At 45.2% G+C, this 24409-nt stretch overlaps 3 protein-coding genes across 5 annotated transcripts in view; 1 reads left to right on the top strand and 2 right to left on the bottom strand.

The window, feature by feature from the left end:
* Positions 1 to 445: 445 nt before the first annotated feature.
* Positions 446 to 16118, bottom strand: DARS2 (aspartyl-tRNA synthetase 2, mitochondrial). Of its 2 annotated transcripts, XM_058029923.1 has the most exons (17): positions 15943 to 16118; positions 14785 to 14884; positions 13981 to 14047; positions 13626 to 13727; positions 12445 to 12540; positions 10944 to 11067; positions 9655 to 9701; positions 8865 to 8971; positions 8043 to 8112; positions 7318 to 7497; positions 6859 to 6966; positions 5622 to 5684; positions 5301 to 5453; positions 4233 to 4451; positions 3210 to 3320; positions 2918 to 2993; positions 446 to 1854 (listed from the first exon to the last, which is right to left on the bottom strand). In XM_058029923.1, exons 1-17 carry the CDS (start codon positions 16010 to 16012, stop codon positions 1667 to 1669), a joined length of 1881 nt encoding a protein of 626 aa, XP_057885906.1. In that variant the 5' UTR covers positions 16013 to 16118; the 3' UTR covers positions 446 to 1666. The 2 variants fall into 2 exon arrangements, with proteins under 2 accessions (XP_057885906.1, XP_057885907.1); XM_058029924.1 differs by lacking the exon at positions 13626 to 13727.
* A 197-nt stretch (positions 16119 to 16315) lies between these two features.
* Positions 16316 to 21304, top strand: CENPL (centromere protein L). The gene is made up of 4 exons (XM_058029933.1): positions 16316 to 16441; positions 16560 to 16811; positions 17776 to 18318; positions 19195 to 21304. Exons 1-4 carry the CDS (start codon positions 16319 to 16321, stop codon positions 19264 to 19266), a joined length of 990 nt encoding a protein of 329 aa, XP_057885916.1. The 5' UTR covers positions 16316 to 16318; the 3' UTR covers positions 19267 to 21304.
* Positions 21036 to 24409, bottom strand: part of KLHL20 (kelch like family member 20) — a 26400-nt gene continuing 23026 nt past the window's right edge. For both annotated transcript variants that reach the window (XM_058029927.1, XM_058029925.1), the window contains one exon: positions 21036 to 23496. In XM_058029927.1, the coding sequence (XP_057885910.1) occupies positions 23412 to 23496 (85 nt within the window). In that variant the 3' untranslated portion in view covers positions 21036 to 23411. The remainder of the gene's footprint in view (positions 23497 to 24409) is intronic.

The following is a 24409-nucleotide window of genomic DNA, read 5'->3' as shown; positions in this document are numbered from 1 at the left end:
TTGGAGCAGACCAGGATGTGACAATCTGCAGGACAGGCTGGAGCTCAGTATCAGCTCAGACAAGAACTGAAATCTTCCTTCTCTCCTCCAGCACCTCCTCTGGCATGTGCCTCCTGCTGTCCTTCCCAGCTGGGACACAGGAGCTCTCCCTCTTCTTCCTTTGCACCAGCTTCATCAAGGAAACTCTTTTCCTCAGTTTCTTCACCTCCACCTCTCCTCAGAACAGTCACTGTGGATGTTCTGGTGTGGGACAGGGATGATCAGTTCCCTGGGAGGAAATGGCTGCTGCCTCACCACCACTGCAGCAGCAGGTTTGCAGAGCTCACAGGAGCTCATGCTGTGCTCCCACAGATTTCTTGTCATCTCCTGGAAGGGCCAGGGGTCACCAAGCCAAACTGACAGCTTGCTGTTGTAGAGAAAAGCCAAAGCTACACTCAGGCAAAACCACACTGCCAGATAAACTTTATTTATAAACATACAAACTCTTGAATGACTGTGCTGAAAGCACCAGGACCACAGGCCCCAAAGACACATCAACACCTCTTGGATGAGTATTACAAGGACAACTGTTGCAAACATCATCCATGCTTCTCTCCCTCTCCTTTAAAGGGAAAACACAGCTGAGTGTGAATTCCCCATGGCAAAGTTCTGCATGATCTGTATCCTCCATCAGGAGACAAGTTGCTGGCTGAGCTGAAGTTTGGCTGTGCAGTGTTCAGAGCTCCTGGTCCAGCAGTTTTATTGTCACAGTGCTCAGCTGATGTAATTTAATGAGGATCATGATTTAATTCCTGCCAGGGAAGCTGACTATCTCCTCCAGATTGTAGGAGGAATACTTTACAAGGGACATGTAAAAATTGGGAAAAACCAGAACCCATCTTCCTTCCAATATGACACACTAAAGCAAATAGTCTCAATATCCTATGCTAAAATTATATTCTTTGCTATTGCTTTTTTGCATGTCCTTCCCATTACCTCCCAAAGATGAATTCCTATCAGGAAGATCCCTTATCTACCTCCCACTCCATCCAGCCCAGTGGAGTTGGACTGTCCCCACCCTGCCACAGCAGCTGACATTTCCTGCACTGAATCCTGGCCTTTAGAAGCTGTAACCACCTCTGGCTGATCAGATCAGCTTACACCCCTGGTGTGAAGTCAGTTTTTCTTTGCCTCTTTTTCTTCAAGAGGCCAGGAAACCTGAATGTGATATGGCTCCAGCTCTTCTGGAGTTCTTGGGAGCCACCTTCATTCACCAATCCAATCACAAATTGCTTTCCTGAATTTGGGACACACCTTTTAACATTTAACCTAATTGTGGCAGGACAGCAGCAGCTCAGACATGTAAATGTAAAATGTAAAATTTGAGAGCTGGGAAAAACCAGAACCCATCTTCCTTCCAATATGACACACTAAAGCAAATAGTCTCAATATCCTATGCTAAAATTATATTCTTTGCTATTGCTTTTTGGCATGTCCTTCCCATTACCTCCCAAAGATGAATTCCTATCAGGAAGATCTCTTATCTACCTCCCACTCCATCCAGCCCAGTGGAGTTGGACTGTCCCCACCCTGCCACAGCAGCTGATATTTCCTGCACTGAATCCTGGCCTTTAGAAGCTGTAACCACCTCTGGCTGATCAGATCAGCTTACACCACTGGTGTGAAGTCAGTTTTTCTTTGCTTCTTTCTCCTCAAGAGGCCAGGAAACCTGAATGTGATATGGCTCCAGCTCTTCTGGAGTGACATAGTCTGGAGCATTGCCCATCAGGTCTCGTCCCCTGAAGGATTTTGGAAAGGCAATGACGTCCCGGATACTCGGAGCGTCAACAATGAGAGAGATCAGCCTGTCAAGTCCTACAAGCAGAAAACAAATTGGTCAAACATTTGAGTTATGGCTCTGTATTACCTCCCCTGAGTCAGAAAAATCAGAAAGATTGAGGAGGTAATATCACTGAGCTTGAAGAAAAAGAGTGAAGCAAGAAGCAAGTAAGGGAGGAAAAAAATTAATCTCAGCTGGTAGCAGAGAAAGAGATTTGCCTCGAGAGCAGAAATGTCTACCAAAATAAAGCTTTTCAATATTGCAGGAAGCTCTGTAACACACTAAGGGCTGCAGGACACAGACAGCAAACACAGCATAACAAAACTTGGGCAGCTGAATGGCAGAACACTGGCAGGGCTCTGCTTTACAGCTCAGGGCTCTGCATCAAGCAGTTTGGAAGGATTACAGCTACTGAGAATTCAAGAGGAACAAAAGGCTCTGGGTGACTGGATGGAGGAAGTCAAACTGCAAGACCCCAGGTTAAAAAAACTTCATTCTTTGTAGGCTTTTTTATTTTGGTGAGTGTAGGGAGGATGTTGTTGGTTGGTTGGGTTTTTTCCCCCTCTTTCTTTAAAGCATGAACTTGCATTGTTCTAGGGAAAAAAACAAACCCTTACATTTTCTGAACTAATGAGCAAAGCAGGTGAGGAGAGAGGGAAGTGAGATGGCAGCAGAGGGGAATGGTGTGAAACACAAAGTGCCATTTCTGTCCCATGTCTCCAGGCAGGCAGCACAGGGATCCTGCTCTGGCTGCATAGGAATGGGAACAAAGCTGACTCAACCTCACTGAATACAGGGTTTGCAGATCAGCAGGTAAGGACCATCCTTAGAGCCACCAATGTCCTTGCTTAAAAACCTAAACCCCACTGTGACTCTGGAGAGGAACACCCCAACTTTCTGCTCTTGGTGACCAGACCTCTGTTTCTTTCCACAAAGCTGCTGCAGAGATGGAAGCAGCAAAGCTTTTCCTAACAACCATGAGCCTTGTTCCCTGGATCTAGTATTAAAAAAACAACCAACCAACCAACAACCAAAAAAAAAAAAACAAAAACAAAACCCCACTGAAGACCTGCATCTGTAGAACTACAGATCACTTACCTAAAGCAATTCCTCCATGAGGTGGAGCTCCAAATTCCAAAGCCTCAATCAGATGGGAAAGCACCTCAGAGTCCTCCTGCAAAATCACATGAAGAGGTGTCACTGGACAAGCAATGCTCCTCCTGTTAGCAACACAAGATGAAGGTACAATGAAAGCATCCATTGCTCAGGGCTAGGAGTTATGTCTTTATCTGAGAAGATGAGTGTTTCTTTCAAACTATGTAATTAATATTTCAATTAATCCGTGCTTTTAAATCTCCAAGAGATCATTAGAGGCATCTGTAGGTGTTACCTTCAGCACTTTCTCCAGCACAAAACGCTGCTGTTCTGCACTGTGAATTCTGATGGAGCCACCTCCAACCTCATTGCCATTCAGCACAAGGTCGTAGTGCTGGCTACGGACCTGCAGAGAGACAGGGACAGGCACTCTGTGAGGCTGGCCCACAGCTGCCCCTAGAAACAATCTGCACAGAGATTCACAGACACTGGGAATGAAGCCCTGGAAGGTGTAAAACTGCTCTCTCAGGGGTACGTTGCAGTTCAGGTGTCAGTCCTGCTGGAGGTATGGGGTGCCTCTGACTGATGTGGGAGGAGAACAAATCCTTTTGAAAGGTTGATCAAACCTGAAGCAAATGAGATAGGTCAGAATATAAGATTTTGGTTTTCTGTCAGCTCCTTTTGCTGGGGCACATGTGAATATTTGCTATTTGCAGTAATCAGGAAGCCATCTCTTCCAGACACATACAAGATCATAGAATCACACTAGGTTGGGAGGGACCTTAAAGATCCTCTAGTTCCAACCCTCTGCCATGGGCAGGGACCCCTTCCTCTATCCAAGGTTGCCCCAAGCCCTGCCAGCCTGGCCTTGAACACTGCCAGGGATGGGGCAGCCACAGCTGCTCTTGGCAATCTGTGCCAGTGCCTCACAGGGAAGATTTTTATCCTGATACCAATCTAAGTCTACCCTCTTTCAGTTTAAAATCATCTCCTCTTGTCCTATCACTGCTTGCCCCTGCAAAATACCCCTCTCCAGCTCTCTTCTAGCCTCTTTAGGCACTGGAAAGGACTCTAGTGTTGCTCCTGAGCCTTCTCTTCTCCAGGATGAACAACCTCAGCTCCTTCAGCCTTAACTCACAGCAGAAGTGCTCCAACCCCTTTGATGATCTTAGCAGTCACCTCTGGACTCATTCCAACATATCTACATCTTCCTTGTGCAGTCAGTCCCATGAAACATCTCTTTTTACACTAAACCCAGCTGCTGCTAGCCTGGTTTTCCATGTAAAAGAGCCAGCACAGCAGGCATGAAGTTGGTTACCTTTGTGGGATCAGAATACAGGAGGCTGACATCTGAAGGATGAGGGGCAGTGAAGGGGTGATGAGCAGATTCCAGCTCAGTGGGATTCTCAGCCTTAGGGAAGAAGAGGGGGAAATCCACCACCCAGAGGAAGTGAAAGGCTGTGGGATCACGGAGTGCCAGCCCAGCTGCCTCCAGGAGGTTGGCACTCAACAAGCGCAAGGCTCCTAAGGCAGAGCACTGCAACAGAGAGAAGGCAGAGATCAGCCAGGGTGGTTTCACCACCAGGAACTCACTCAAACACCCACCAGGCAGAGTGTTCCATGAAGGAAGTACCACAGACAGCATCAGCTGGAATGCATTGCTGCCTTGAACACTTTAGCCTCATATTCTGAAACGTATCACCTTCCTACCAAGGCAGCAGCAGCACCAGGGTTTGATAGACACCAAGTAAGGAGCTTGGAAGTTCGTGTTTTCCCAGCTATTTCATCTTCAGAACTTTCTCAGACTAACCTGGATTAACTGGGGGACCACATGTAAGATCCACACTTTGCAGACTGAGAAATGAAGGCACAGAAGTGAATACAACAAAATGTTGGCTATTGAGCAAAGCGTGACACTTTATAATAAAACAATGCTTTGTTTTATTGTTTTATTTCTCTCTGCTCTTGCCAGTAACATCTGCTGGCAAGAACAGAGAGAAGGGTGGAAACAGAATCTCTCACCATTGCTGCTAATAAGTCATGCACTTGTGGGAGACACAATTACCTAGTCGACCTCATTTTCCAATCTGTTTGATGCTTCAAAAATGAAGTTAAAAAAAAAGAAGGCACTGATTTGTTGCAGGGTTTTTTACATTTCAGGCTTCATTTAAGTTACAAGTCCTGCCTAGAATTTGACTGGGGGCCATGAAAGTAATAGGCACATTTCATGCTTTATCTGCTGTTGCTATAGCTGCCGTTCCAGAGAAAGAGAAAATTAAATGATGACCTATTTTAATAATAAGAAGAAGCAGACTGAGGTCAGATAACATCAAAACCATCATCAGCAACATTCAACTCACAGAGCCACCCAAGAAAAGCCTCCTACCACTTGCTTGTGCTCTCCAGCTGCCAGCAGCACCACATCACCCTCCTGCATGTTCAGTGCTTGGATGAGCTCTGACTGCTCCTTCTCACTGAGGAACTTGGTAAGCAGAGATTTCAAGCTTCCATCAGGTCTGCAGATAATTTCCATGATTTCCTGGAGAAAGGTTAAGGGTATGTTCAGTGCAGTGCTGCCCTCTCTTGACTTAAAGCATTACATGCTCAGGCTCTCTCAGCTATTAAAAACTGCTCTCCTACCTCCCTCTGCCTTTATCACACTTTGTCACTCACCATTCTCAAAGCCTCAGGAGAGTTTCTGTCTCACCTGGTTAAACTGGGATTTTGCAGACTCCTTCAATGATCCCAAGTCTTTATTTGTGAGATACCTCTGGGGAAAGAGCAAGAGAAGACACAGCAAAGATCAGCTTGGAAAACTTGACTAGATATCAAATCTACTGATTAAGCTGGTTGCAAACATCTCAATTCTTTTGTTTCCAGCTCAAGTTCTTATGAAGGCTGTGGAACAGGACAGGGTCCTTAGCACTGGGCTGGGTGTCTGCTCTGAGGGCTTCTTTCAGGAAAAGACCCCTCCAGATCTACACATTTTGCCCCCCTCTCACAAATAAATGTATCTGGTCAGCAGGGTCAGGTCACTGCCTCCAGCCTGAAGAAACAAGGCTACACCACCACACTGTGGATGGGGAATGCAGAGCTCAAACTGGAGGAAGAACAGAGAAAAAACAACTGGGCTGACTCTTGCATGCAAAGCCATGCAGTAAATGAGGAGCTGCATCATGATCTTGATTACTTTTCAGCTACTCCAGTGTTTAGGGTGGGTCTAGATGACACTTTTGTGTTGCTCTAACAAACACATCTGTGCCCTCTCCTGGGAAGCCACTAACTTGCACTTTGTGCCAAACTGAAAGGAATCCCAAAGGAAACCATGGCCACAAAGCCCTGCTCCCCAGATAAAACTCAGTTTTTAGAGGACTTGTTTTTTCCATACTACCCAAGCTACAAAGATGTCTACAGCCAGAATTAAATCTGTTTCCTTGCCAAAATGCAGGACTGTGTCAAAAGTCTTCCACATCTATTATAAACCTTGATTTTGGTCCATGATAAGACACAAATTGTACCCAAAAATGCAGCTAAAGCAAACAAGAGAAGGACATGGAACCACCTGATCATTCTCTGCCTATCCCAGAGCTGTGCCATGCCCAGCCCCTAACCAGGACAAATCTCCTGTCACAAGACATAATTTATTATTGAGATGCACATCAAAAAGCTGACAGAAAGCAAGGTGAGACCTGAGAGGGTTCCCTATCCTCATGAGATCTTGCAGCTCTGTTGTTTTCCTCCTCTTCCTAAGAATAAAATACCCTTCCTGTTCCCTTTTCATTCTAACACCACTCAGCCCCACCTAACACGGAGTACAACCAATCCCAAGCTCCCTTAAGAACACCAGAAATAGCAAGGAACATTTCCATACCAACAAAGGAATTCAAATTAGCATTTTATTTATTCCACACAAACCATAAACAGGATGTAAGAGCATCACTTACCACTCCCTGAGGGATACAAATGGCTCTGATGGAGCCATGTGGGTAACTGAGGGCATTCTGCACAAAATGAATGTTTGATCCTCGTAAAACCTCACTGACATCCACGATCTGACAAAGGAGAGAGCACAGGAAAAAGCACTGCTGGTAGGAATACAAAGCAAAAATTCCTGCATCTGTGTCTTAACACCTTCAACACTATTCCCTTTTAGAAGATTTTGCTTTTAAAATAGTCAAGATACGTTGCTCCCTACATCACCTTTAAAATCAAGCTTTATTAGAACATATATTTTTCACAGTCAACTGATTAAATCCTCTCTTTTTCAGCAGCAACAATGGAACAGGCACCTTGGGTAAATTACAGCACTCAAAACTCCAGCCAACCATGTATCCATGATCCAAAGGTTATTAAAACACTGACTGAAAGGAAAAGCTGCAAGCTTTCAATGGGCAAATCCTCACCTTCATCCCAAAGCGAGTGTCTGGTTTATCAGTCCCATATTCAGCCAGTGCCTCCTCATATGTCATGGAAGGGAAAGGAGTCACAATGGAGCCTCTTTCCTCAGGCCAGGAATGTTGCAGGAGGCCCTCTATGAGCCTCTGGATCCCAGCTTGATCTATAAATGACATCTCTATATCTATCTTAAAACAGAGAACAAGGGGGGAATTCCACATTAGCTACAGGTTGTGCTTTCACGGTGCTTCTTGTGAGTACATAGCCAGCAGAACAAGAAACAATACACAAAATGACATCACAGCATGACTGCATTAGGCCAGGAATGTGTTTAGGATCACCCTCCAGGCTGATGACTCAGCCAACAACCTCCTCAGAGAGTGAATGAGGTAAGGATGACAAGGACACAGAAGCAGCCTTGAGTGAACCAGGCTAACTCAGCCTAGGATTTCAAGGCTGAGGAATGGCATGTCTGCCCTAGCAGGACAGGAGGAGATTGTATCATCATAGTAAAATCACTGCTGCAACGCAATTCCCACATCTGCACCTGGGGCACTGCAGCAGCCAAGGACAGCAACCACGCACTCATCCCACACCAATTTCCAAGGCTGTGCCAGTGAAACACACACCAAAGCAGCACCAGACTGGCACAGACTAAGCCTGCAGAAGGGAAAACAGCTCTGAGCCACTTGGGGTGAGGAGCAGCAGCAAGGCAGCAGAGGCTGGTGATTACCTGGGTGAATTCTGGCTGCCTGTCAGGCCGTGACCCCTCGTCCCGGTAGCAGCGAGCCACCTGGAAGTACCTGCAGTGACACTGTGACTTAGACCATGATTTAAAGTATCCTCAACTCAACTGTGGCTATAGAACTGAGCACACAAAGAGAAGGAAAAAAAGAAGTAAACCAGAAAGAGAGGGCTTTGCTCCCACAGCAGATGATCTTTGTTCCCATCCCTTCAAAAGAATGGAATCATAACAAGCAGTATCCATCTCTATATCTTCCAGAGGCACTGGAGACTGCCAGGTGAGCTGTCCCCCAAGGGCAGCACACTCAACTCTTTATTCCACCTTCACTGCACTCCAGGACTCTCATAACAGCCATGCAAAGCTCTCAGACAAACCTGGCCTGCAGTTCACTGTGAACAATTGTCTGTCTCCCCGTTCATCCATTTGATTTGGAGAAGTAAGCCCAATTAAAAGCTTTGCACTTGGGCACCCTGACATGCTTTTCCTTGTCTCAGTCATGCTCAGCTGCCCAGCCTCACCTCAATTAATTCTGTAGGTTACTCCTGGAGCAGCTTTCATCACACATTAAATTTTCTGCCCTTCAGGAAGGCTCTGCTTCAGATCAGGTTTGCATTTAACACAGCAGTAAAGATTTCAGCTTTCCAGAAGGATACATTTCATCTGACTGTAAAGTCTTAAATACTTAAGGATCTCTCTTCAAGACACAAATCCTTGCCAGTGAGGTTTTTTGGAAAGTTTCTAAACTTCAAAGATAAAGCAATCAAACCCTAGACAGGACATGCAGAGAACAGGAGTTCAAGAAACTCTTACCTGTCCAGGCCTCCAACCATGAGGAGCTGCTTGAACTGCTGAGGACTCTGTGGCAGAGAGTAAAACTTGCCTGCTTCCCTCGAGGGCACAAGGAATTCTTTGGCTCCCTGGCATCAGAAAGAAAATTTACAGAGTTCAGCAAGTAAGTGGCCCCAATTCCTAACAGAGCAAAAGGAAAGGACCTATTTCTCCCATTATGAAATCCCACATGTGAGGAAATGGCTGTGTATACATTACACTTCATATCTGTTAAGCAACTTGGTCCAAAATATCTGAAAGGAGAATTCTCTACCTTCTTCTCTGAGAGTCTAATGCATAACAGACCATCCAAGACTGGGGTTTAAATGCAAGAACTCCAGGGTAGCTGCATCAACAATTCCTCAGCTACAGCTCTCTTCTCTCTGACTATTTTTGAAATGAAAGAAATGAATATAAGATCAGAAATTTAATTTACTTGAGTATGATCTCTACAATAACCTACTGGTTAAGAGATAAATGCTGAAAAGACAGTGCTTTCAAATATTCTGGGTTTATAATCCCAGGGTAGACTTGCATTCAACATGTGCTCTACAAGGCAGAAGTTTATCTTGTTTGAAGGTTCAAAATTAAGACATGAATTATCATCTCTCCCCTTTCTCTCCCTCTACTTTTAAAAGAATTTGTGGAGGATATCAGAAGGTTCACAAGCTGTTATTTAGCAAGGGAAAAGCAACGAATGCTGAGTGGCAACTGGAAATGATTCAGCCCTGACTGTGCAGCTGTAGGAGGCCAAAAAGCATCACATACATACCCCTGGGGTTCTTTTAAACAGAGTTGGAGTTTCTACATCCACGAACCCTGGGGAACAAACACAGAATATGCTGAGAGGAGGGAGAACTAACATGACAGAGTAGGCTAGAGTAGGGTTAGTCAGCAAAATAGGTCGTGCAGCACACCATGGAGCCTCCCCAAAACCAACACACTTTACTACTTCTAATAATTACTCCTGTAATGACAGATCTAAAGGCTCTGAGCTACTCTGATGTCCTGCCAGAACTGCTGATGATAGGACTCCAAACAGGCTGAAAATGTGTTAATTCTCTACCTATTCTAAACCAAGCACTGATTTTCCAAAATGCACATCCTGATTTTAAGAGAAGCAAAAGCCCTAAACAAAATCCATCCCTCTGACATGCCTCAACTGGGTGACCAAAAGAGGGCAACTACCTGCGAAGTGTCTTTTCTCATTGGAAACAGCTAATTTGAAACAGGTTGCTCAGAGCTTCATCCAGCCTAGCCTTGAACACTTCCAGGGATGGGGCAGCCACAACTTTTGTGGGCAGCTGCTTTAGGCCTGATGAAGAAGTAGCACCCACCCCACCATAAGCAGACATTTCCTCATTGTGACCAGTTTGGAGCAGCAAGTTGGTTAGGAATCTCTGCCAGCACAAGGAAAAAGCAGCAGGGAGAGCTGGAATGTCTTGAATTTGTGAGGGTCCCGAGGACGAGGTGAGAGATGAGAATCTGACCCCATGTTCTCGGAAGGCATATTATATTATATTATATTATATTATATTATATTATATTATATTATATTATATTATATTATATTATATTATATTATATTATATTATATTATATTATATTATATTATATTATATTATATTATACTACATTATACTATACTACATTATACTATATTACATTATAGGATATTATATTATACTATAACTATACTAAAAAAAGGATATAGACAGAAGGCTTAACAAGAATGAGAATGAAAAACTCATGACTGACTCCTCAGAGTCAGTTGATGACAGAGGACTCCAAACAGACTGAAAATGTAATTCTCCATCTGAAATGTTAATTCTCTTGACACAGATGACAGTGATTGGTCATTAATTAAAAACAATTCACGTGAAACCAATCAAACATACACCTGTTGCATAAACGATCTCCAGCCAAATTCCAAAGCAGCAAAACAGGGAGAAGCAAATGAGATAATACTGTTTTTTCCCAGGAGAAGCAATCCTGGTGAGGGGATTTTTCAGAAGACATGACAGTGGCAGGAATGATTGCTGCTCCAAGCAGCTCCCTCACCGTGCAGGTTGCAGAGGTACTCGCGCATCCTCATCACCACGCGGGAGCGCAGCCGCAGCGCCCACTGCAGCCGGGAGCTGCGCAGGTCCAGGTACCGATACTGCATCCGCAGCGCCTCCGACTTCTGGGGACGAGAGAGGGGCAGGGTTAAGGACAAAATTCAAACTGCACGGCCAGTGAAGGGATCCTAAAGCCACAGAGAAAAAGGAGAAGATAAATAAACGGGTGATGCTCGGTTGCCGCAATGCGCCCGTTACGCACAACCTACACAAATATGGCAATTGCTTGGAAAAAAACCCAAAGTGCCCACAGAAGCTGGGGCTGCCCCATTCCTGGAAGTGCTCAAGCCCAGGCTGGATGAAGCTCTGAGCAACCCTAAGGTTCCTTCAAACCCAAACCATTCTGGGGTTTCACGAATCAAATAAAACAGCCCCATTTCAAACTCAAAAACCCAGCACAGCCCTATGTTGGAAATGGCAATGCAAGATGTTTTCAGTTACCATCTATAGGGTAATTGAAAACATTTGTCTTTGTCAAGTGGGCAGTTTGATTTATCTCTCTCTTTGAGTGACCACATTCACACCTCCCTGGGGAGGGGACATTGCTGATAACAGCTATTGAATGTCACTGCATGGCTGATAAGAACTACAGCATCCCATTGGGAGATGTGAGCCCAGAGGGAGGAGCCAAGCATTCCTGCCTGGATACAATCTGAGGTTTCAAACATTCCTACCTGGATACAGTCTGAGGTTTCAAACATTCCTACCTGGATACAATCTGAGGTTTCAAACATTCCTACCCAGATATAATCCAGAGGTTTTGAGACACCAGCACGGCTTCTCCACGGGATTCCCCAGAGGAACAGCAGCTGTCTCTCCTTCCACTGGATCTTCAGAGGAAGAATACATCCTTCTCTACAGATCCCTGCTCCAGCAGAACCACCCCTGACACTGCAGGAGGGCTGCAGCCACAATTCCAATGGCACTGCCACCAACACCCTGACCCACAGGGTGTCAGGTTGGGTTCTGACTCTGTCAGTGTTGTTCTAGTGTACTGCATTGTTTATTTTATTCTTTATTTTTTCTTCTCTGTTAAAGAACTGTTATTTCCTGCTCCCATATTTTTGCCTGAGAGCCCCTTAATTTAAAATTTATAGCAATTGGGAGATGTGGGGAGGGTTTACATTCTCCATTTCAGGGGAGGCTCCTGCCTTCCTTAGCAGATTCCTATCTTTCCAAACCAAGACACCCCATTTCTTTCACTCTTTCCTTTGCCATCAGTGCTTCCAGAAATCTGGAATCATTCAAGCCCTGTTTTCTGCTTAGCTCTAATTGGAAATAAATCCTCCCAGCAAACAAACAAACACCACCTCTGTTTTAAATACCATCATTCCTCCCAAGTGAAGTGGGGAGAACCAGACACAGCTCTCAGATGTTTTACTATCACCCTGGGCAAATTCCCAATTTAGTGAAAAGCCGCCACTTTGATAAGAAAAACACACCTTGATAAAATCCTTGATTTCAAAAGGCAGCTTCTTGCAGGAGTTTAGGATCTCTGCAGTCTCTGCCTTCACTTCAATATCCCCTGTTGGCATTTTCTAGAACAAAAAGGCAAAAAAATTAAAACTCAAAACAGTTGGACAAAGGTATTTCACAGATGCTCAAAGGGAAAAAAAGAAACAATGTGATTACCCTCCCTGCCTTCTAACACAGTGTACAAATCAGAGAGTTTCTCCCAAGGACAGATTTCTTCCAGGTTTCCCTTCTGTTCAGAGAAACACAAGCCACCTCACCAAAGATGGCAGCTTCTTTCCCAGTAGCATACTGGTCAATAAACAGCAAAACCACACAGTGTAGGTTTCAGAGAACATGAGCAAAAGCAGCCCTTAATATGAGTCAAAAAAAGGCAAATTAGAGGAACTTCTCAGAACTTCCAGTTCTAAACATCAGTTCTCAGAACTGGTCTTCTTTTGACTCCATCCCGAGGGAGGACAGGCAATGCCCCTCACGTAGCACTGAGGCACAGCAAAGTTCACTTGATCCTGCAGGACTCTCACTATTTACCAGGGGAAAGGACACACAGCCTTCCCAAAATAACGAAATTAATAAAAGAAATAAAGGCATTGCTTGAAGCCTGCATTTTAAGTGGATATCTAAAAGACAGAGCAATAAGGAGCTATGATCATAAATACAATCCTCTTTTTAGACCTGCCAGTTATATGCACAGTCCTGAAAGATCAGTCTATAGCTGATTACAGCTGAGGAATGCAGAACATTAAAAAATTATTCAACCTCTGTTCCCTATACAGAGGATATTCCTACAGCAGAATATTCCTATTCTGCTGGGAGACCAGCAGAATCAATAAACAGGTGGAACTCGACACGACAATATTTATTTTCAAGCAAAAGCAATTCCCACCACACTTTGAAAGCCTGGAAAAGCCAGCTTTATCCTTGCAAAGGGCTGGGATCCAGTTTAATTTGTGTGTGCCTGTAATGCGCTCTGAGATTCTCCTGTTATCTGACACAGTGTGAGGTGACATCAGTGCTACCTGAGGATGGGCTGTCACACAAGCAGAATCTGTGACAATGCTCTGACACAAAGCCCACCATAATCCCACCATCCAGGGGTGCTTCCTTCAAGGAATAAAAACTCTAGGAGTCCCCCTGACCCCATCCTCACCGGATTCTCCTGCCCCTGGGGCCGGGGGGACACTGTCCCAGTGACTCTGACCACAGACTCCAGTGGGGCATTGGACAGCAGCTCCTTCACGTGGGAATGTGCCTGCAGGGAGAGGATACAACCTCAGAGGAACTCAAAGAACAGCACAAAGGCACTGAGGCCAAGCAATTAAACCCAAAATCACTCTTAAGGCAGGGGGAACAGCACTGATGCTTCTGTTGCAGGGTCAGGTCAGGGCTCTCACGACACTGCAATCTATTTGTGACTCAGAGCACTCAGTTTGGCAAAGTGGCTGCTGAAGCCAAGCTACCAAAGGAAAAATAAAAACACTGATTCATGTTTTGGTAGCACTTACCTCATCCTGAGGAATGATGACCTGGGTGAGTCCCTGGAAATCCCTCAAAACCAGAAACAGGCCTTGTCTGATCCATGAAAAGCACAAAAGGAAGAACATTTTATTCACAGATTTGGTAGCTTCTGCTTTTTAAAGCATATGGCAACCGGCTACACTTTCAGTACCCTGCAACTCATCCCAAAGCACTCACAAGTACTGAATGATGGACACTTCTCCCACACCTGAACAATTCATTTCACCTTGTGATCAGCCTCACACAACATACAAATAACCAGGAGAAGCAGAATTTTAACTTGAGCTTTCATGCATACAGAGCTGGGGTTCGGGACATGTGAATTTTCCTGCTGGGAAACATCATTCAGCTAAAAACAAATGAGCAAAAAACCCTAAAGTTCATGTGGAATAAAAACAACAACAACAAAATCCAATCATAAGTCAAGAAGGGGAACACTCGTCCCATAAAAAGTTCCACATGAACAATCCACACTGCCAGCCCCAGAACCATAAACCTTGATTTGTTCAAGCTGCAGCAGGGACAGCTGCCACTGTGCTTTATCCATCAAAAAACTGCCCCATGGGACATGCTCTGCTGTCTTTAAAAACAAGATCACCATGACCACATTACAATAATCCTAACTCCTTTTCCTGGGTCCCCATTCACAACTGCTCAAAGATGAGACACTCAGGACCTCCTAAAACCAAAGAACTTTTTAACCCATCACTGGAGAGCAATGCTGGATGAAACACAGCTTAGAGTGGATGTGACAAATAATCATCTCCATTTTCACCATGGTTTGCACTCACCTTTGATATTGAACCCATCCATACAGGGTCACCTTCTGTCCCACGTGAGCAGCACGCAGCTCTCCACATGTGTTGGTCCGAGTGACAAAACTGTTGAAGTCTTAAATAAATGTAAAAAAAAATAAAATAAAAAATATTTATTTTATATATATACATAATCTCTCACAGCTTTTGTAGATGAAACAGAATAAATGGAGTTTTCCCTCCCAATAAAATTTGTACATATATGCAGAAGTTACTTCTTATCTAGATCCGGACTATGTTTATGTCATAAACATGAAATTAGGCTAATCTAAATGTAACTTAAACAGGGATTTTTTCTGTTTCTCAGTTCATAAAGATACTTGAACATAGCCTTGCTGCAAACTGTTTCCCTGCACATTTTAAGAGCAAGAGAAGCGAAAGTCACAGATCAATCCTAAGGGGTGCTGACAATTCCACATTTAAATCTAGAATCATAGAATAGTTTGGGTTTCCAGGACCTTAAAGCTCATCTCATTCTACCCCCCTGCCATGAGCAGGGACACTTTCCACTATTCCAGGTTGTTCAGAGCCCCATCCAGCCTGGCCTTGGACATTTCCAGGGAATTGGAATTTGCAGCTCCTCTCAGCAGGACCAGGACCCCACCACCCTCACAGGGAAGAACTTCTTCCAATATCCAACCCAAACTTGCCCTCCTTCAGCTCAAAGCCATTCCCCCTTGTCCTGCCACTGCAGTTCCTAGCGGTGACACAGCAGAACAGGGCTTAACAAACCAAGAATTCAACACACACGGAGGACACTCACCATGGAGGTGTTAATCTAATAGCTCCTGCCTGAAACAACTGGAAGAAGGCCTCAGCAATGGTTACAGAAAGGTTTGCACAGACCCCCGTGTGCCTGCAATTATGGCCTAACTCATAGATCCATTCACAACCCCTTACACAATGTGCAAGAGGCTCGGTTTGCAAGGAGAAGCCTGAAGGATACCAATACCTGATCTATAAAAAATTCTTCATGAGTGCCTTTAGAATTAGAAGAGATTTATAAGACACTTAGTAAACTGATACAGGGAAAATAACTTGTGATATTAATCGATTCTGGGGACTATCCTGACCTGTACCCCGGGAGAAAAAGGACCCAAACCTCGAGGGGACGGGACCAGCGCTCCTCCTCACCTGGAGCCGCAGGTGCGGCGGCAGCGGCCGCCCGGTGCAGCGCTCGCACCAGCAGCCGGGGCAGCGCCATCCCCAGCCGCCCCTCAGCCTGAAACACGGGGAGGAGCGCCGCGGATCTGCGCGAAGCGAAAAACGTGAGCTCCGGAGGGGAAAAAAGGGAAACCACGGCCGCCTCCTTCCCTCAGCGCCGCCCGCCCCAAAGATGGCGGAGGGGCGCGCCCCCCGCGCTAGGGCCGACGGGAAGAAGTTCGAACGGCGGAGGCGGGCGGGTCGAGGCGGCGGCGGCGGCGGCGGAGGCGCGGGCAGGCCGAGGGGCGCGGGCGGGCTGAGTGCTGCGGCCGGCGGGTCGAGGCGTGCGGGCGCCGCGGCGGGCGTCATGGCGGAGGAAGCGCCCGAGGACGGCGCGGCGCGGACCCTGCCCAGCCTCAGGCGGCTCTCCCGGGCTCTGCCCTTCGGACGGAGCCATGGCCGCCTCATTGTGCCAGCGCTGTGCTCTCAGGTACGGGGAGGCACGGGTGGTGGCACCTTCGTGTTCCCTCCGTGTCCCCTCAGCCGCGCTGCGTCGCGCGGGAAAGTCAAACTTGAACCTTATTCCTTTTGTTTTGTTTCCCCGCTAGGAAAAGGCTGACCCGCAGAAAACAGCGTTCCTGCTGCGGAAAGCCTGGACGCTGTACAGCGTGACCCCTCTGTACGGCTTCCGCCGCGCCCGCCTCAGGGACTACGCGCAGCTGCTGAGCGCCTTCATCGCCGCCGAGAAGCAGAAGGGGCTGGCGGTGGAGGTGGGCGTCGAGCTGGACATCAAGGTGGCCCTGTCCAGCCTTGCCGACATCAGGGGCAGCGAGCTGGACCAGGCTGCCCTCCTCGTGCAGGTGAGGGCGCTGGTTTTGTTCTGATGGAACGCTCTGTCTTGAAAGGAAGCCCCGAAGTTAAACCCTAGCTGTGTGGAATAACTAGTGGGGCATCCACTGTGGTTTAATGAAACTGAATCGTGTCTATTTTTAAGTGAAACTGAACATTTATAGGCTTAAGCTGTGCCAGGGCAGGTTTAGGTTGGACATTAGGAAGAATTTCTTTACAGAAAGGATGATAAGACATCGGAATTGGCTGCCCTGGGAGGTGGTGGAGTCACCGTCCCTAGAGGTGTTTAAGTTAAGACTGGATGTGACACAGTCAAAAGCCTGGTCTAATGACAAGGTTGAGCTTGGTCACAGGCTGGACTTGATGGCCTCAGAGGTCTTTTTCAGCCTAATTGATTCTGTGATCTCCTCTAAGCAATTCATACAATAAAGAGCAAGTTTGAGTTCAACTTTTTAATAGCATCTATATAGTTAAACAGCAGCAATATGTATCTATATTATACAGTACAACTATACATAGCAATCTCTGTCTGATGTTTTAGCTCAGCAGTCAATTTACTGCCAGGACTTGGATGGCTTATTTCTCTTCCTGGATAAAGCATAATCCCACTTCTTGAGCAGAACTTAATATTTCTGAAATGCTTTGCTTCAAGTGGAATGTGCTACTGAAATGTCAGGTTCATTGTGGCAATGGTTGTAGGATGTACCATGGGAGTTAAGCAGCAGAAACTCAGATCTCAGGACTGTTCCTAAGGAATTTAAAAGTGCTTTTTCTGCTGTTTTCAACATAATTGCATTCAGCTTTTAGAGATGTCATGGATAGACTGAATAATTGTATGTGTTTGACGCAAGGCAAAATAAACCACTTGTAAAAAAATCTTAAAACTTTAAATCACTATCTGTTTTTAGCTGATGAAAAAAAAAAAAAAGCCATACTTGCTTTGCAGCATTGCAATGCTTCTTCTCCCCACCACAGCTCTCCTCGAGGTCACGAAGCTCCTCCAGGAACTCTGAGGACAAACCCGTGTGGTTGGGCTGGTTCTGCTCCGTGTTTGGAGACGAGCTTTCCGAGAACGTGCCCGAGCACTTCACCTGCCTGCCGCTGTTCCTGAGCCACGGCGCCGAGAGCTACACGGCCCTGGTGGGCAGCTGGTTCCAGAAGACTTTCGACTGCTGCTTCAGCCGCCTGGCCATCAGCCCCCTGAACCTCAGCTGGATGGTGGCCATGTGGGCTGGCTGCAAGCTGGACAGAGCTGCCTCTGCCGTGGAACTCGTCTTCTCCGTGCCCCGCCTGGCGCAGCCGCTGGATATTTCCTACGCCATCCACCCGGAGGATGCCAAAGCTCTGTGGGACACGGTGCAAAAAACGCCGGGAGAGATCACCCACGAGGAGGTGGATGTCTTCATGGACTGCCTCTATGCTCACTTCCACAGGCACTTCAAGATCCACTTGTCAGCTGCGAAGCTGGTGAAGATTTCCACAGCTGTTGCCGCGGCACACTGCGATGGGATTGTAAAGGTGAGGCCCTTAGTTGTTCTAATGCTGGCCAAATTAAACAGCTGTACCTGAAAGTCTCATGGTTCTTTTGCATGATTTCCTACAAGGAATTGTTAAACCCTCAGCTTTTACTAGTCATACTTAGCTTTAGAGGTGGGGCAGCTGCCAGTATAGTATTATATTACTGTGTTGCAGCAGAAGATATGTGCCTGGGGCAGAAATAGGTGTATTAGCTGTGGTATGAACAGGAAAGTTTCTTAGGCCATCAAAAAAGTCATTTTGGACTTAAAAAGATCCCAAACTTCACAAAAAGTTCCTAGCTTTCTAGTATTGTAGTTATTAAGACATAGGCAGAAGACTCCTTCACATGTAAACCTTTTCATAAAGGTGCTGGTCTTTCTACAGAGGTTATCTCCAATATCCTTCAAACCACAGAATATTAATTCTTCAAACAATAAAGTATTTTCTTCTGGGTTAAAGAACAGTTCGTGTAAATGCAGTTGTTTAAAATTAACCTATGATGGCACTTGGCACATTGTGCAAATGCAGTTGTTTAAATTTACCCTATGATGAGGAGCACATTGCTTGCTTTTATCTGCAATAGCTTAAAACTGCCTGAAACAACTTTTCCTGTTGCAGTTAAGTACACAGAGATATCTCAGGCTTTCTGAATGGTGCTCCTGTGGAATGTGTGCTGTGTAAATTCAGATATGGCTTTTCATAATGGGACAGGATTCAAGTCATATGCAGTATGGGAGAAGTAAAGCAACAACAGAGCAGGTGAATAAACACACAGAACACTTGGTAGTTTCCTTCCAAGCAGGGCTTCAGGGTGTGGAAATCTGGCAAATGCAATTGTTGCTTTGACAGGCTTTTTTCTCTTTTTTTTTTTTGCAGATTCTACACAGCCAGTACCTGCCTGGAGTGCTGATGCTACTGACTGAACTTGCAATCTCTCAGATACAGTGAGAGCCATTTCAGTAGCTCTTCATACTCAAAAGGCTTTCTGTTTGGACAGTCTGTGCTGAGAAACCCCCAGGAAACTCACTCCTGCAGCATCTTCTTTCCTCTCATTCTGGCTGACTTTGGACAGACTGCGACTCCAGCACTTGGCTGTGTAATTCCATGCACAGCAAAGTCAAGCAGACATTTGGCCCTGAAGAAGGGCTGCAATGCAAACTTGTGGCAGCTTCCTGAGCAGCTTTGTTTTCTCAGAGTCACTCATTTCATTTATGAGCAGGTATCAGCTCAGAGACAAACAGTGCAAGTTCTTGGTGCAACTCCCTGGCAGGTATTTCTGTTGTTTCTAAGTTGGTTTTCACTGGACAGCCTAAGCTATGCAGACCTTGCCTAAACTGTGACTACTCTTGGGCTACCCTAAATGCAAAGTTCAGCACACCTGAGAAAGGGTGCATGCTGTACAATCCAGGGCAGAAAAATCCACGTTTCTAACTCCTTTTTTAGCTTGTTAAGGGTACTTGGTAATGGTGATAATGTTCATTTATGTTCCAGTTGGGCATGAAATTGGACATGAGGCACTTGTCAGCCTGCTGGTCCTCCCAGGCACATTGATAGATAGGAAAGTGAGGATAGGAAAGTGTGGATAAGCTTGATAGTTACTGGGCTTTGTCCTGATGTTTGTAATCTTGGATGTAATCCTGTAGGCCAGAGAGCTCTCAGGGTTGGAGCTGTGTGCTAGAATTTGATGTTGGATTCCCTCCCTTCTGAAGCAGGTAAGAGGTCAGAGGGACATTTAAGGAACAGAAAGTAGCACCTGCTGAGAGATTTTTGTAATACAGTACTAAATAAAGAAAATCTTTTCCATCTTTTTTCTCAAGGAAAGACCACCACTGTCTAATTAAATATATCCTTGCATGGAGCTTATTTCCAATTACAGCTTACCTGACCAAACCACCCCTTGTTACTTATTAAATGCTTCTCTGAGCAACAAAATTCCAAGTCTAATTTCTTGCTTCACACTTGTGCAGCACCTCTGGGAGCTGATTTGTACCATGACCTTCTCCTAAATAGGGGTGCAAGTTTCCTTTCTCTTCCCAGTGTAAAACTGCTTAACACATAACTGCATGCCTAGTTCCCAACCTGTTTCCAGAATTAAACAAAGAAACATGCACATGGTTTCAGATTCTTTACTAGTTGAAGATGGATTTTTTTTGCATGTTAAGGCTGAAGTCTGTAATTCTTACCCTGGTAAAAGCAGCTAAGTGATCTTCTGAAGGTCCTGACAGCTCAGCAGCTACTTAAACTATCACTTCTGGTGCTTTAGTTTCCTTATTAGAAATATCTCAGACAAAGTTTGCTCTCTGGAGTCAGAAGAGCACTGGACAAAGGAGTAGAAGGTCTGGAAATAACTGGCACCTGTATTTGGTTTGAAAATAGGACTGTTACACCCAGGGCTAAGTTTTAAATCTAATGCTCAGCTCTTTCCAACAAATTTGCATAAATAATCTCTAAAAACCTAAATTCTTACAGCCTCTTTTAACCCCTTCCTTGAGCTGTCCTCATTGTTAAATGAGCAGAGATGAGATTTAGCAGACAGCACAGATACTTCCTTCCACAAAAAGCTGGCTCAGAGTGATGTGAAGGGTAACAAGAAACAGCAGAGTTTCAAGCCTGTCTTACTGGAATTTATCTAGGGGAAAAAACCTCCTCCAGCATCTTTGTGCATATAAACCACAGAAAAACACCTCCCACTGCTTTCATTCACCCCAAGGAACAAACCAAGAACAGCGTAGAAGAAATTTATTAAGATAGCACTATTTATACAAGTTACTCATGCTAGAAAAAAGCATAAATGATACATGTAAACATTTGTTTACAGAATACTTGTTTTCCTTGTAAAGGTGCAAATGATCTTCATATGTAAACACAAGAATACCGACCTTTAGGGGGGAAGGGGTTTTTATAAAAGTTTTAATGTCCCATTTATGACTGTAGTGTATTTTTTACTATATTCAAGCACATTAAAGTCTGAGTTACATGAATCAAACGATGAAGTTAAAGAACTTAAGGTGTCAGCACTGCCTTTTTCATCTCAAGAATTTACAGTCCTCTTTTTCAAAATGAAATTTAGTAAAGGTCCACAGTTAGATCAGGTGCAAAAGGTCATTCTTCCATACTCAATAGAAATTACTGTAAAAACAGAACTGTTGAGTCTTGAGTTCTTCCCTGCTCTCTCCCCACTCCTGGGTGACCCCACAGTTATTCACAGTGCCAGAAAACAGCCCTTCCCCTCCAAACTCTTAAATGATCCTCACACCTTTCCCTGCTCTAACCACACACAGGCAAAGTGCACAAAGACCACTCAAAGAGAGGGCTCCATCCATCAGGGTCAGGAATTCTACAGACACAGACAAGAGGGCAGCTGAGCTGAGGCTGGTCTGAGGTTTTCTTTCCCCAGCAGGAAGGAGCTGGCTGTGGGTCTGCCCTTCCAGCAAGAACACAAAAGAAGTGGGTATCAGAATGAACAGATGATACCTGCACCCTGCTTCAGACAAGAACTGATATCAAACAGGCAACAGGAAGAAAAAGGCTTTTAAAGGTGAGCTAGATTTAAGTTCTGTCAGTGGTTGCAGGATAAAGTACCAGTGTGGGTGTAGCCAAACTGTATTCCACACCCAGCTGCATTATTTCTGGCATTATTCCTGGGAGTGGTGGGTCCTTTGACACAGGTGGGAGCTGAGTGCAATGTTCTCTGTCCTCACAAAGTGACAGCTGCACCCAGCCTAAGGGGGGGTCATGTCTGCCAGTGGGCAGAGTCCTATCAGGGACTCCCCAAACATCCTATGACTCAGGATTCCATCATTTCATTGGGAAATCCCTTGCTCTGGGGGAAGGATTCAACATTCCTGCCTGGATTTGAGGGTCCATGATCTGGGGGTTTGGGGATCTGGACACAACAACCACTACTGGACATCCAAAGAAGGACCAGGCCTTTCCACAGGACCAGTGCTTTTAACAAGACCTCATCCATCACACTAACAGGACTGCAACCACTGTTTGGTCAGGACTGGTTTTAAGCCACTCTTTGTGTACTCATTGCATTTATTGTCATCTCTCTATTGAATTGCAACTCTGACTTGAAATCTCTCACAAGGTCTTTCTGTGGGGTTAATTCCTCCCCTGCTAGTTTACCTTCAAACCAGCACAAGTTCACACACAGGAGAGAGAAGAGGAGAGAAAAGCTGAATTTTTGTACAGTAAAAAGGCATTGCTTGAAATCCTTTCCCTCTCACCCTTTTTGGGCACTTCACTGATTCAGCTGAGCAACGTGAGTTCCAGTTCTGAAAAGATACTCAGGACAGCCATCTCACAGCTCTCCTGTCCTCTAAGAGACCCCAAATCATACCACATGGGTTGGAACCACAGCAGCTGGCAGGACACAGCCCTGCCCAAATCACCAGCTGGTCGAAATGCAAGTCACACATATACATATATATATATATAAAATACATATATATATGCACAGACAGATGTATATAAAAAGCTGGAATCATCGCTGTGAGCGATACAAAGGAAATACATGATACAAGTCAAATGAAAAAATAAATATACTCTGTGCACAGAAAAGCTTCTGTGCAAAGGTGGCACCTTGCAGGTCAAGTACTTTTTTTTTTTTTTTTGAAGCTCTCTGTAAATAAGGCAAAAGCAATGTTTTCTGTATCACTTTCTCTTTCGCCCACCAAACAGCTGCCACATCCACTGCTCCCACAGCAGGAGGGAAAGCAGGAATCCCTCCTCCTAGCCAGACTCCCAGTACAGAGTGTATAGGCTCTACATCAGCATCCTTTTAGGCTACAAGAACTGTTACAGTTTGGTTTATTCCAAAAATGTAGAACTATTTAGAAAAAATACGGACATAAGCAACACTTCTACTTTTGTCCAGTGGTTCTCTGGAGTCTGACAACGTGGTCTCCCGCGGGGCACACTCTCACAGAAGTCAGTTTTTATAATTCCATAGAAAGAGTTCACCGACAAAGAGTTACATTGGAGCTAGACCGTGCATACTAGAGCTGCAAAGAGGTCCAGTGTCAACAAGTCTCTTCAGTTTGTTTTTCTAGGAATGAGAAGGCAGGGGACTCCCTCCCTCTGGAAGCTTACCATATATGAGATTCACAGTGTGTCATTTTGATAACCCCCACGCCTCCGCCCAGCCGCCGGTAGTTCATCCCGCCGTACAACCTGCAGAGACAACATTCCAGAGTCACACATCCTGCTCCATGGGGACACCAGCCTCTGGGAGCTGCCATGGCAAACACTGAACCATCTTTAATGTCTGCTTAAAGTGAAGAAGAGCTTGTGGAGCACCCATCTTACACACTTCGTAAGTAAACAGCTGTATCTGCTCGTGCCTTCCTCTCAGAACAGAAACTGCTGCTTGATTTGACACCAAATTTCTGTTAAATAAATACTTCCTGCTCCCTGTCTGGTAAGAAAAAGAAATTTGTAAACTCTAGCTGACCTTAAGCTAGGTTTTGGGTGTCATAGGACTAGGCTTAGTCCTCCTAATTCAACTAATTTAATTTGTATGTCTAAACCCCTACATTCAGCTGAGCTAACTGAGATATAACACATCCCAAGCACCATCTGCTGACTGCCATGGTGTCTGCATTTCACAGGGATATCAGATCCCTACAGATTGCAGCTGCCTGTCCCCCTCTATGCCACTGGAGTCTGCTGGCAGGAACAGGAGAAGCAAGTTCTCCAAACAGCTTTGTTAAAGCCAAATTGTAGCAGAATTGTTTCTCAGTCAAGCAGCACAAATAAAAAATATCTTCAAGATGCAAAAGAAAGGGGAGACCACAGAAGCTGGTCACCTATATTGAGTTCAGTGGAGGAAAAAACTGATAGTTTTTTCAAGCTAATAACACCTTGAATAATCTCCCAAGCTGTGTGAATGCCTGCCAGGCAGTCACTCCTAACTCTGGGCTGTCACAGGGAGTAGCTGAAACCATTCCACCAAGGAATCTGATGCATGTACCACTTTCTCTCTCTGGCTTCCTCAGCAGTTCACAAAGTACTGTGGATCCATGGTTCACCAAACCAAGGGAAATTCCTCCACTGCTGCTCATGACAGCCATTCTTATCAGTGAAG

This window comes from Melospiza georgiana, chromosome 9, assembly GCF_028018845.1.
Source record: "Melospiza georgiana isolate bMelGeo1 chromosome 9, bMelGeo1.pri, whole genome shotgun sequence".
NCBI classification, from domain to species: domain Eukaryota; kingdom Metazoa; phylum Chordata; class Aves; order Passeriformes; family Passerellidae; genus Melospiza; species Melospiza georgiana.
The sequence above is the reverse complement of the archived record's forward strand: the minus strand, read 5'-3'. Positions and strand labels throughout refer to the sequence as shown.